The sequence below is a fragment of the Chelon labrosus genome (genome assembly GCF_963514085.1).
Source record: "Chelon labrosus genome assembly, chromosome: 14".
Taxonomy (NCBI): Eukaryota; Metazoa; Chordata; class Actinopteri; order Mugiliformes; family Mugilidae; genus Chelon; species Chelon labrosus.
In genome coordinates, this window is record NC_140347.1 from 24,703,777 (window position 1) to 24,715,509 (window position 11,733).

An 11,733-nucleotide genomic window follows, 5' to 3' on the forward strand; every position below is an offset into this window, starting at 1 on the left:
AAAAAACAAAAAAAAACAATAATATGTCTTTTCTCTATGTAACACATGTCAGGTTGTGCGTTTGTTATGCATCTCATAGCAGGGAAAGCTGCTATGAGAAGGCTGCACACCAAGATACATACATTAAATCAGTGTTGAAACATACCATAAAATGCAGTCAGCACTGATACAGTCCAACACTGACATCAGTTTAGCTAGCTACACAGAGTACACTAATATATTATGCTGCATACCTCTTTTGTCAGCATAACAGACAGAGCCACTGACAGCCTGTCGGGAGTCAGATGTGTTCTGTTCAGACCCTGGTTCAGGGCTTCTGACTCCATCCTCAACATGCGGAGCTGAAATTTGGTGAGGCCTGCGACTTTGAGAGTAACGCCGTGGTTGTGACCAAAGCTTCCTGCTGGTCTCTGACTGACTTCTGGCTGGCATGTAGATGATCTGAAAGAGCAAGAAGAGCAAGGAAGTTGGTGTTATTAACTACCAATAAAGTGTAAATGTAGGGTAAAGGAAACAGGATCCTAACATGCCCCAACAATTGTAATAACATACGTACATTATAATTTTAATGTTATGTTAAGGTTGGATGTATAGTTCAGGGATGATTGGGGAATGGTGATTTATGCCACTCAATCACTCTTATCACTAAGAGCGCTCCTTCTCTTCATTCACTCTAGCTTGTTCAGACACTCACTCACATTCTTTTGCTTGATGAGTGAGGTTTGATTGTTGTGTTAACACCCAACAAGGGATACCAAATAAGATAAACGTAAAATAATATTATTTGTGACTGATTCATTTAACAAGTAACTTTGATTTTGCTCAAATGAGAAGTCAATCAATTTCAAAGTTAATTGGCGACCGTTTTGATGAATCATTTGAAATAAAAATTGCTTTTTTACTGAAAATGGTTTGTTTTGCACATTTGAGAAAAGAAAGACAGAAATGTCACCTCAAGAAATTATTATTTTATCACAAATATACCAAACAATGAATGGCTTCATCACTCAAATGTTGGTTTCACCAACAGCTGCCGTCCCAAAAAATACATCATTATTTAGAAACTAGAAAATGTGATTAAACGTAAAAGACGGCAAGTCACAAACACATCCTTACCTCTGTGAAACTTCACTAGGATAACTAGACAGAGGAGTAGAATCTGGGTGTGTGTGCGAGGATGATGACTGGTGTCTGGACGGAGCTTCTGACTGACTGGGAGTTGCAGCGCTGGCTAGTGGAGGAGGCGGTGACGTCAGAGCAGAGTAGAGAAGGGGTTTGTGGGACAGCGGGCACGGTCTATTGACCCCCGCTGGAAATTTGGAAGCAGCGCTTCGATGCTTAAGTACACTGTCCAGTGTCTTCACGTAACTGGAACTTTTAGCTGGCAACTGATAGGCCACCGAGTCCTCTGGATATGTGGAGAAGGCAGCAGCGCGCTCACTGATTTGCTGAGCCTCACTTTCCAAGTACTCATCCAACATGTTGCTGCAGAAGGCAGATAGGTTCTTTTGTAATCCTTTTGGAGAAAAAGAATAAGGAGATTTTAATTTATCAAGGAAGAAAACTTAATCAGTCATTGGTACATTTGGCTGGTTTCAGCTGAGTTCATTTTGTGCTAATTGGAATGACTATATTAATCCCATTGCATGTTAAAAGGGATGCTGCAGCTACAACGAGACGAGCAAACCTTACCGTCACAGTTAGGAGAGGTTTCTTTGCCTCTTATAAACTTGTTTTTCCATCCCTTTATTTTTGTCATGTCACTTGTCTTTCCTGTTCGGGAGATGAAGGGTAATCCCTCATCTGTGAAGGAAACATACTGTGTTAGCCTTCAGTTAAAGGGCACAGCACACTTGTATTCAGTGTTTTACAATGCTGCTCAGAATGAATTTGATACACATTCATAATTTTGTTGAAGAGAAAAATTGATTATTTTAAGAATACACAATGTTAAGAGCTTTCCACTGGGAAACAAGATCTGGATCACTATTACCTGCTGAGATCATTACTGTGGAGGCTTTACGGATACAGAACCCTGATCAACACTATTTTCATCTTGTATGAAGAATAAAGGTGTTTCTCACAGTGCCAGACACGCTGGTCTGTTCAGTGGTTTGACTGAGCACTTTAATGTGAAACATAAGACAATTTCAAAACAATTTCAAGACAGTAAAAGATCCTGTTCAGCTTTACCTCAATTTCTATGTCTTGACATCATTCAAGGCTTTAATGTGACATGACTGACAACCTACACAAGGCTTGCAGGAAGAAGGAAATTGTTATTCTGTCTATTGTAATTTATCCTTCTAAATACAGCAGACTACCTTGTAAATCTGCCATCTAAATTTAGAGAGGTGGGTAATTCCACGGAGAAGGAGCGTGCAAAAAAACCCAAGCTCAATATCACAACTTCATTACTGAAATACAGGGTATAATTACACACAGCCCTTATCGCTTTTCCCTTATGTGTCTATGGAGGAAACATACTCGCTGCATTGGTTCGGCTCATGGTTGATTAGCGCCGTTATTAGCATCTGTATCATTCTGAACACAATCCTACATGAGGAACTACACAGGTTTCACATGCAAGACAAGACAGGCTTTGTCTCATCTGCCCTCAGGTGAAAATATAACAAAACTTTTAACTACTGATTACATCCACAGTTAGTTTTATTGTATATGGCAGTGTTTGCACGAGTGGGTCAAGCATGAACTCACTCAACCTACTAAGCTACTGTAACACCTGAAAAACATCAGGGCTCAGACTTTTCCTTAATTGATTACATTTTCCAAGAAGCTTAGACGACTAAAAAAAACAAATCAAACTGCCATAACATCTAACCCCAAATCTCTTAATCTGTTTAATTTTTGCACTATGACAACAAGACTGAAGTAACCAATCATTTATAACGGACAACATATTAAACTGACAGAGTAATTTGAATAGTAACTATTAGAGCAATAAGAAAAGACTGAGCTGTTTGCTCTTGAGTGTAAGATTAATCAAATAAAAAATGTCCATTAAGAAAAGAACAACATATTCATAATTAAATTCCATAATAAATCACTACACTGCAGACACAATTCTCTTGTTTGAAAAAAAAAAATAAAAATAAAAAACTGGAAATATGTTTAGTATTTGCGCTCAGTGTGAGCTCCATATAGTGGCTTATTGACTGATAAGCACAGTACAGGCAGCGTAAGAAGGCTGATGAAAACTCAAACTCAGTGTGTAGTGCGAGTTAACGCATACTTATTTAGTAGCATCAGCACAGTGTCCGCTCACCTTTCAAGGATAATGTTGGTGGCATGGGCAACAACTGGTGCTCTGTCAAAACATTTGGGTGGAGCTGGAGCTCAAGAATTTTTGCTCAAGGAGTGCAAATATGTCGACATAAATAGACTCCTGAGTAATTGTTTGGCTCACGGGCTGTACTGAACTGAGGACTACACAGTTCAGAAGTATGGTCGCCTATACACTACACATATTGCATAAAGCTGATATTGTTAAATTTTGTGTCCAATGAGATCCAATTAAATTCCTTGAGACAAGAACATAAAGCATGCAGAAACTACCAAAGATCTGTCCAACTTACCACCAGGAGACAGAGCTGCGGCTTTGCTTTGGTCTAGCTTTGGAGGAAGTGGCAGACAAACCCCCAGATACTGCAGGTCAATGGACTTACAGGGGTCTAGTGAGCTCAACTTCAAGCCCACTAGGAAATAGACAAAAAAAGGAGTCAAATTGAGATAAATATTCTACTTGGTATAATCTGCTCAGTCACTGTGAAATATGTGTGTGGTTGTGTGAACTCACCCGCCTGCAGGACAGGATGGATGACCTGTCTGTGCTTGAGAACTCCGAGGTCATTCAGCAGGGTAGCCTCCAAGCGAGCCAGCTTCTCCTCAAAATTCACCTCCGCTGAAACACCACAGAAATGTTTGTTTCCTGCTCCCTTCTTTCATTTACTCTTTAAAAAGCAATGCACATTTTTTTGCTGCACAACAAATTTTAAAGATCTTTATGTTGCTTACTTGGTTGCTTTGACTGGATCAGTGTCGTTGCTGAAACTGGAGAAGCTGATGATGAGGTAGTGGCTGGCTTGTCCCTGACATGAACCTCAAGAGCTTCCTGTCACATCAAAGAACATTAAAGCTTAAAGACTTTACCAGAACATGAGCAGCTACAGTGAAAACTCAACTTATGGCACTTTATAAAAGCTGGATTGTTGATGGAAATGCAGACTTTGGAGACGCGCCAATGTGAGGTGAGCATTCTTTGCAGTGATTTGAAGTATTTTACCTTTGAGGTAAATGACACGAACAGCAGGCCTTCTACATCATCCAGCTCTGGTTGCATAGCGACAGTCAATGATGGGCTGTGGACTACTGCGGGGGAAGAGTCCGTAGCTTTCCAGTCTCTTCCCCGGGAATTTGCCCAACGTCTGTTCACCCTCTTCCTCTTCTTGTGAGGTGACGATCCCGGGGTAGACCTTGAGGAAGCAGGGCTTGTGGATTTTGTTTTTGGTGTTGTCCGTACTTTTGAGCCGTGCTGCGCATCAGGGGTGACACTGATGCTGTCGTTTTCTTCCTTGGGTTCAATAAGTGGGCGTTTTTGGACAAGCACAAGCTCACCAAGTGCATGTTTACCTCTTATACAGGGGACATAGGAGTCATCTTTACCAGCAGGGTTAGACATTATGGGCTTCAGCACCAATCTGGTTTCTTGCACATTTGACACAGAGGCAGGGACAATGTGATTCTTTGCACTGTAAGACACATAAGAGGGAATAATGTTCATTGACAATAGGCATACAAAAAGTGAAAATAATTTAATGATTACTGAATTACTTTTAAATGGCACATTTTTGGGCACGGCTTTGCTTTTGTACACTATACTTTTTAAATCCAAAACGTCATCCTCACATCAGTTGTGGATCACCCTCACACATGGACTAATCTTATTGTGAAGTTTCATGACTAGCTTTGCGAGACCAAAGCCAGGTTTCTAACAAGAATATTCAGGCTGTGAAATATTTCATTCATTCATTCATTCATTTTCTGTAAACGCTTGTCCTCTGGAGGACAATCCCAGCTGTCATTGGACGAGAGGGTATCTATCGCAGGGCTAACACAGAGAGAGAGACAATCATTCACACTCACGTGCACACCCACTGCAACGTAGAATCGCCAATTAACCTACAAGCATGTATTTGGCCGGTGGGAGGAAGCCGAAGTACCCGGAGAGAAACCATGCAGACACAGAGAGAACATGCAGCACCACACAGATAGGCCCCAGAACCTTCTTGTGCTCAGTGCTAACCACCACACCACTGTGCCACCCCGATGTGAAATATTAAAAATAAAAACAAAATCAACGATTTCATGAATGAATATCGGATCTTTCAAATGAAGACCGATTTGAATTGGAAAACTGATTTATATGCAACCCTATTAATCAGTACATAAAACTGTGACGGTGAGGCAACTGGCTAAGGCACTTTAATAGAGTCATTCCAGCATTATTATGTTGCTATGTTGCGTAGACATAACCTTGAGGTTGGCGAAATTATTTAATGACAAATTAAGAAAATGTTCCAACTAAGTGTACTACTGTCTACAGTACCGGCCTGTATAATGTGTAACACGTAGCTTGCATCCTTCAGGATGCATTATTGTGTTTAACTAAATTTAGTTACATGTGCCAAAAAAACAAACAAAAAAAAACAAAAACACACTTCTTTTCTATGTTGAATGATTGTGCTTTGTTATTTTCATACCAAGTAAGGGCGTGTGTTTTTTCAAGTTATTAACGCACTTATTATTAACTGAAATATTTTCAACATCAATACAGCGATCAAAACAAATATGAAACCAGTCAAAACTTACCTCGGCTCCATCACAACCTCCTTGTTTCCGTCAGGTTCAGGTTTTAAAACTGGCGGCTCAGTGTCTGTCTTCACCACAGGTCTAACTGTGGTAACTCTATTGAGACGAGGATTGTTCCCGTCTTCCCTAAAGCCCTTTGCAAACGGGTTGTGATTAATTTTCAGTTGGGTGATCCGAAAGTTCTGATATGTCGTCACAGCCATGAATTCAGTTTGAGGAAAAGTAAAGGTTATGCTCTCTGGTCCCATAACTACAGGCTTGTCAGATGTGGGTGTCACCCCATTCGGAACAGGTATTACATGTAGCCTCGGAATGTAGCGATGCATGGAGTGTAAGATTATATGACCATCCTGGTCTTGGCAGTTATTGGTCAGTTTGAGCTTGTAGAAAGACACCAAGCTACTCATCCACTCTGAGCCTTTACAGGGTGAGTAATGGTGAGAAAAAGCTCTGATAAGGCCCTGGGCTTGGTGTTCTGCTGGTCCATTGACCTCCCATTTGGACGTGCTCCAGCGGTACTTGTACTGACCTGATGGAACTATGGATAGGACCAGACTGTACAGCCGTTCAGGATCTAGGCCAGACAGGCGATATCGGCAGTACGGGAACATTCGACGCCCTGGTTTAGTGAGAATCATCTCAGTTCCACAGCTGTAGAACTGCTTCCACACACTGTTATTCTCCAAAGTGACAGTGACACCTTTGAAGGTCAGTAGAGCAGGGAAGTCACGTTCCAAGTCTGGACTCCCAAAGGTAGATGACAACATGGGCGCTGATTCTGTCGCGTTGACAAAGGTCGTCCCTCTACACGGTAGGGAGTCTGATGCAGATGCTATATGTGAGGTAGCTGGGCTTGTTTCAGTGGTCCCTTCTAAAGTAGAAGTTGACGTTACAGTAGGCTTGGCTGGGCTAGCTTCAGCAGGTGAAGAGAGAGCAGTGCTACAATCATTGCTGGCCATGGACACGGCTTTACTTTCAATCACTGTCTCACCAGTGAAATCAGGTCTTGTAGTAGTTGGAAATTGTGGTGTTAAAGAAGGCATGGAGACAGGAGAGGCTGTGGAGGGGACGTTGAGCAAGCTCCCCTCTACATCCTCCACAGCCTGGTTGTCCTCCATGGATGAGAGTTTAGAGTCTGACGCTGACATCACCAACGGCTCTGGTCATCAGACTGCATTCGAAACCTACACAAAAAAATAATGAAATAATAAGGTTTTAAATAATACAACACATTTTAGAGCTACGATGCGCACTACACAGATTCATTCTAAACAGATGAATTAATTCAGACAGAATCACAAGACAGAAAATAAAAAGTGGGACAAAAACAATACAGGCAGTGCTGACAAAGGATTGCAGTTAGAGTTTATTCAAGCAGAACACCGACGGAAAGGAAATAAGAGCCAGAAAAGATGCACAGAGAAATGTAAATAGAGCACACCCAGTAATCGCTATAACCAAAAATGGGCGGCATGAAATTGGTATACAACTAGCACAACTCAATTCTTTATTAAAATATTTAGTTATGGATTTTTTTATACTGACTGGATCATTTTCAAATAGGTCTCCATTTATGGAGAACGTGTGATTGCAACAACAACGTTCCACAAAGCTACTATGTGCTACACACAGCTGCGTGTAGTGTTGCTACATTCTGTGTTAGGTGTAAAAGTGAGTTCCACAATATATCTAGCTGCAAATAAACCCTAAATTTAAAGTGGAACCACTATGAAATCAAATGAAGAAGTGAGATGACCATAGTCAACAAGCATTGATTTTATACCATAAAAAATGAAAGGACATTCAACCAGTGGTTTCTCCTGTTGCTAGCTGTGTAAATGTTTCTTAAGCCATAGAGCACCAGGACCAAATTTCAAAGATATCTGATCTGCTTGAAGAACAGAAGAGCTTTGCGTCGTACACAATAATAATCAACACATTGCAGACAAATTTTGGGACAGGCCGTACCCTTCTGAAAAATAAATTGACTGATGGGGAAATTATCATTTATTTACAACCTCGGGCTAATGTCCTTTTGCCATGCATGGTAAAAAGACATTAGCCCACTTAGGTTCATTAGGTCCACTTCTCTAAGTTACGTTCAACCTGGCTCAGTGCTAAACAGGAAATAGGAAATTAGCCGGATGGTCTCAGTAGCTGGCTAAGCTTGGTACCTCTATGCTAACGTCCGCCTTTTTAGCTAGCAAAGACTCGATTCAGTTCAGTGCTAACCGAGTCATAGTCATTCTACTGGACGGGGTCCGGGTCCTTTTCTTAGAACTAACGCTGTTTGGGCATAAATAGCTTGTCTTTGGTGATTTAATAAAGAAAAAATAGGGCTCCACACGCATCTTATCTCACATCTCACTATCTCCAGCCAGTCTATGCCTTTAACACGATGTAATCCTATGACATACTAAATAACTTAAAGTACTGGGCAATTACAGCATTACACAGTGACATTACATAATGACAATGTACATAAAAAGCTATATTATTTGTCTTTTTATTTTCACTAAAGCAAATAAAGTTAAATAAAGACATTTGCCTTGGGTTTCCAACTTTGAGGGCACCAGCTGGTGACCATTACCGGTTAGTTTTCGAAAATTAAGCGTGAAAGAAGAGATGATGACATCACGATGTGATTGGTCAATGGATTAACACATGTTGTGTGTCTAATCATCTCAATCAGACAACACATAATGTGTAGAAAACAACACAATATGTGTCTGCTTGGTGATAACACACAAATTGTGTCAGCAAACAACACATTTTTATTAAGAGTGTGTTGGAAAATGTACAACAGATATCATTTATAAATTTGTATTATTATTGGATAACTCTGAGTCTGATTTGACTCAGGAATATCCAATAAACTGAAGAAGCTTATATATATTTGTCAAACCTGACTTTAAGGATGAGATCACGTTAAATTTGAAGTGATGCTCTTTAACTACTAGCCTACTTGAATTATGTTTCATGAAAAACAATCATTTGCCATTCTCCTTGGTTAACCCCATTAAAAAGATAATTATATCACTTAAGGTTATTAAAAAGCGGCATATAAACGTCTTGTCGTCTGGGTATTTTTAAGTTTAGCTTAGTAATTTTTCTTTGCAGTCTGACAAAAGTGGACTTTGCCTTCATGAGGCTGTGAGACCTCTCTGGCCTGACTGACCAATAGGCTGCCCGATGTCACCCAGAAGAAGACATGGCTGAAAGACGGGCCTGTTTTTAAACGTACGTTGAAATTCTTTATGCCTTGGTTATGCAAATAAAACTGTCTTAATCACACACGACAAGATTTAAATGTAACCTGTCCTTCTTCCTTCCACGTCGGATTATCGCATTCACACCAGCCCACAGATGCTGCAGTCTAAAGGTGTTAATAAGCCGAGCGAGAGCATCAAACGGGTTATTACCGGCACGTTAACATAAACTACCAACTGCCAGAGCCGTGACTATTTCCCTATAAAATAAAAAGCCACGTTAAGAATTTAAGTTGTTAGACAGCGGGTCTTCCTCACACACCGCGGGGAGGAAGGCCGTCCGCTCCAGGCTCCACCACTCACCAAGTTGGAAAAGTTGCAGGTTTCACTGAAGCCTCACCTTTCAACGTTCGGTCGAACGCCTCGTGGCCAATGGAAGCGATGTGACAATAACATCCGCGGTGAAACTCCAACTGTTGCACGTCGCCGTCGTCGTCGTCGCTAAAAGGGCCTTGCTGAATCCCTCGAACATAAACACAAACTGGCAAATGGAGGCCGAGAGCCACGCCACTGTGCTCGCATCGACCGACCCGAGAGTGCACGCAGTGGAGCCAAAGCGCATGCACAATAACACCCCCCTTCAATGGCGCGTGATTCCCGGGCCGCCAGCGCGAGCGAAGCGGGAGTCCACCATCCCGGAGATTTTTTTTTCTCCTCTCTCGCTTGTTCCCACCTCCAGCTCAGTCCGCGCGCCGGTAAGGACAACTCTCTGCAAGTTTTGCGCGAAACCCCTTGTAAGATGTGTAATTCCTGAGCCGAGAGCAGAGGCGCGAGACTTTCTCTCTCTTCCTGTTTATTTCCTTTACTTCTTCTACCTTTTCGATCACGTTTCCATTCTCACCCCCTGTGAGACACAGACACGCACTCTCCTCTCTGTCCCTCGATCTCCCCCACACACACATACACACACATCCGCGCTCTCGGGCCGTGACGTAACACGTTCGCCATGGCGGTAGAGCTCCAGTAGCCAATGCGCAAGCTCCCTCTGGACGACTTTACCAGTTAGTTGTTTCATCATGGTGTCTGTGGCCCGATACAAATACCAACCAACGACAACCATTAAAAGTTGATTTTTTTGAGTGGGAACAATTAGTTAAATTTCTTTGCGATACAATGTATCAACATTTTTCTACACCACCCTTAAATAAATGAGTTTATGTTATTTACAAAAGAAGGCGCATTAGAAGGCCGATTGGCTTTGTTTCCGGGACAAGATGGCGGCGCGGCGTTGCAGTAAACAAATACATATATACAAACCCAAATAAATCTGTGATTCACCTAGATATTTTCTAACATATGAAATCGGAGGACGCATGTCGGACAAGGTTTTGCCGAAAAACAGAAAGCATGCACTAACCATCTTTTGGCTAACTGTCTTGTGTCTTTCATAAACTGCTAATCTGTGTCAGTTACAACACATATGGCGAATAATGGCCTCCTACTGTAAATAAATTACCAAAAGTGAAGGCTACTCATTGATTTGCCTTACATACACTAATATCTAAATGCCAGAGTGAGAATGACTGTTTACTGAAGTAAAATAACAAATGTAGTAGAAATGTGGTTATCATTTGCACCACTTCTGAATGGAGTATGGAGTTAAAGCCAATACTTAATGATGTAGGTAAAAAATAAAATAAATACGTTTTTGAAAATGCTTAGAAAGTAATGAATATACCAATAAATACAATTGGTAGGCTACGTATCACAGCTGTTTGCTTACATGTTGTTGTGGGTTGTTTCAATTTCATATTTCAAAGTCAAGTCAAGTCACTTTATTTCGTCTCCCCAGGGAGAAATTTGTATCGGGTATAAGGGAAGTTACTGCATCAACTAACAATACATACACATACCACAGACAGCAAACAGCATTGTAAAAAAAGATGTGGCTTTAAAACAACAACAGAATAATAGGCAACCCGAATTGCCTTCAAAGCTTCATTTTCAATGTAGACGTACATTTCGACCTATGCAAATTATTTTTTTTTTTAAAAAAAGAAGAAGAAGAAGTAGAATATGACAAGTGGTGTGCGATCGGGCAAACAGGGCGGGGCTAACCAGGACTAGGAAGTGGGAAAACATCCCACACGAGCTTACCGTCCTTTGTGTTCCACGTGGAAATCTCGTGGTGATGTGCAAGCGGACGAGTTCCTGCTGAGGAGCGCTGCACTGACGGGGGTCGCTAGGGATGGATTCAGGGACGGATTTTTCATATAGCTGCACGTTTAATGTTAAAATGATGCACAGTCCGTCGGAAGAAAGCAACGCAATCGCCAGTTTTCCTGCACCTTGAAGCAGTTTCCCCAGTAAACGGGAAAAAAATGCATTAATTATGCAGTTTAAAAATGAAAAAATGTCTTAACTGATGACGGTGTGTGTAAAATGCAATATCTGAAGTTTGAGTGGGGAAATTACTGATATGATGACAATGTAGTCTATCCAAAATAACCTATTTTCCACATGATCAAAATTATTTAAATTTTTTACATTTTCCCTATTTTAGTTTTTTACAGCTACTGAATCTTCACATCACTTTAATGTTAAATCTGCAGTGGCAGCACAGACAATAAGTAGT

The 11,733-nt window shown here is 41.1% G+C and overlaps 1 protein-coding gene across 2 annotated transcripts; it reads right to left on the reverse strand.

Moving 5' to 3' along the window:
• Positions 1–4: 4 nt before the first annotated feature.
• LOC311499886 (MAX gene-associated protein-like) lies at positions 5–10,058 on the reverse strand. 2 transcript variants are annotated; one of them, XM_084561022.1, is made up of 9 exons: positions 9,499–10,058; positions 5,890–7,073; positions 4,304–4,769; positions 4,036–4,132; positions 3,818–3,922; positions 3,597–3,716; positions 1,693–1,803; positions 1,117–1,516; positions 5–441 (listed from the first exon to the last, which is right to left on the reverse strand). In XM_084561022.1, the coding sequence occupies exons 2-9, from the start codon at positions 7,035–7,037 to the stop codon at positions 213–215; spliced, it is 2,676 nt and encodes an 891-aa protein (XP_084417148.1). In that variant the 5' UTR covers positions 7,038–7,073; positions 9,499–10,058; the 3' UTR covers positions 5–212. The 2 variants fall into 2 exon arrangements, with proteins under 2 accessions (XP_084417148.1, XP_084417149.1); XM_084561023.1 differs by lacking the exon at positions 9,499–10,058 and having other exon boundaries at positions 5,890–7,245.
• Between the last annotated feature and the right edge of the window lie 1,675 nt (positions 10,059–11,733).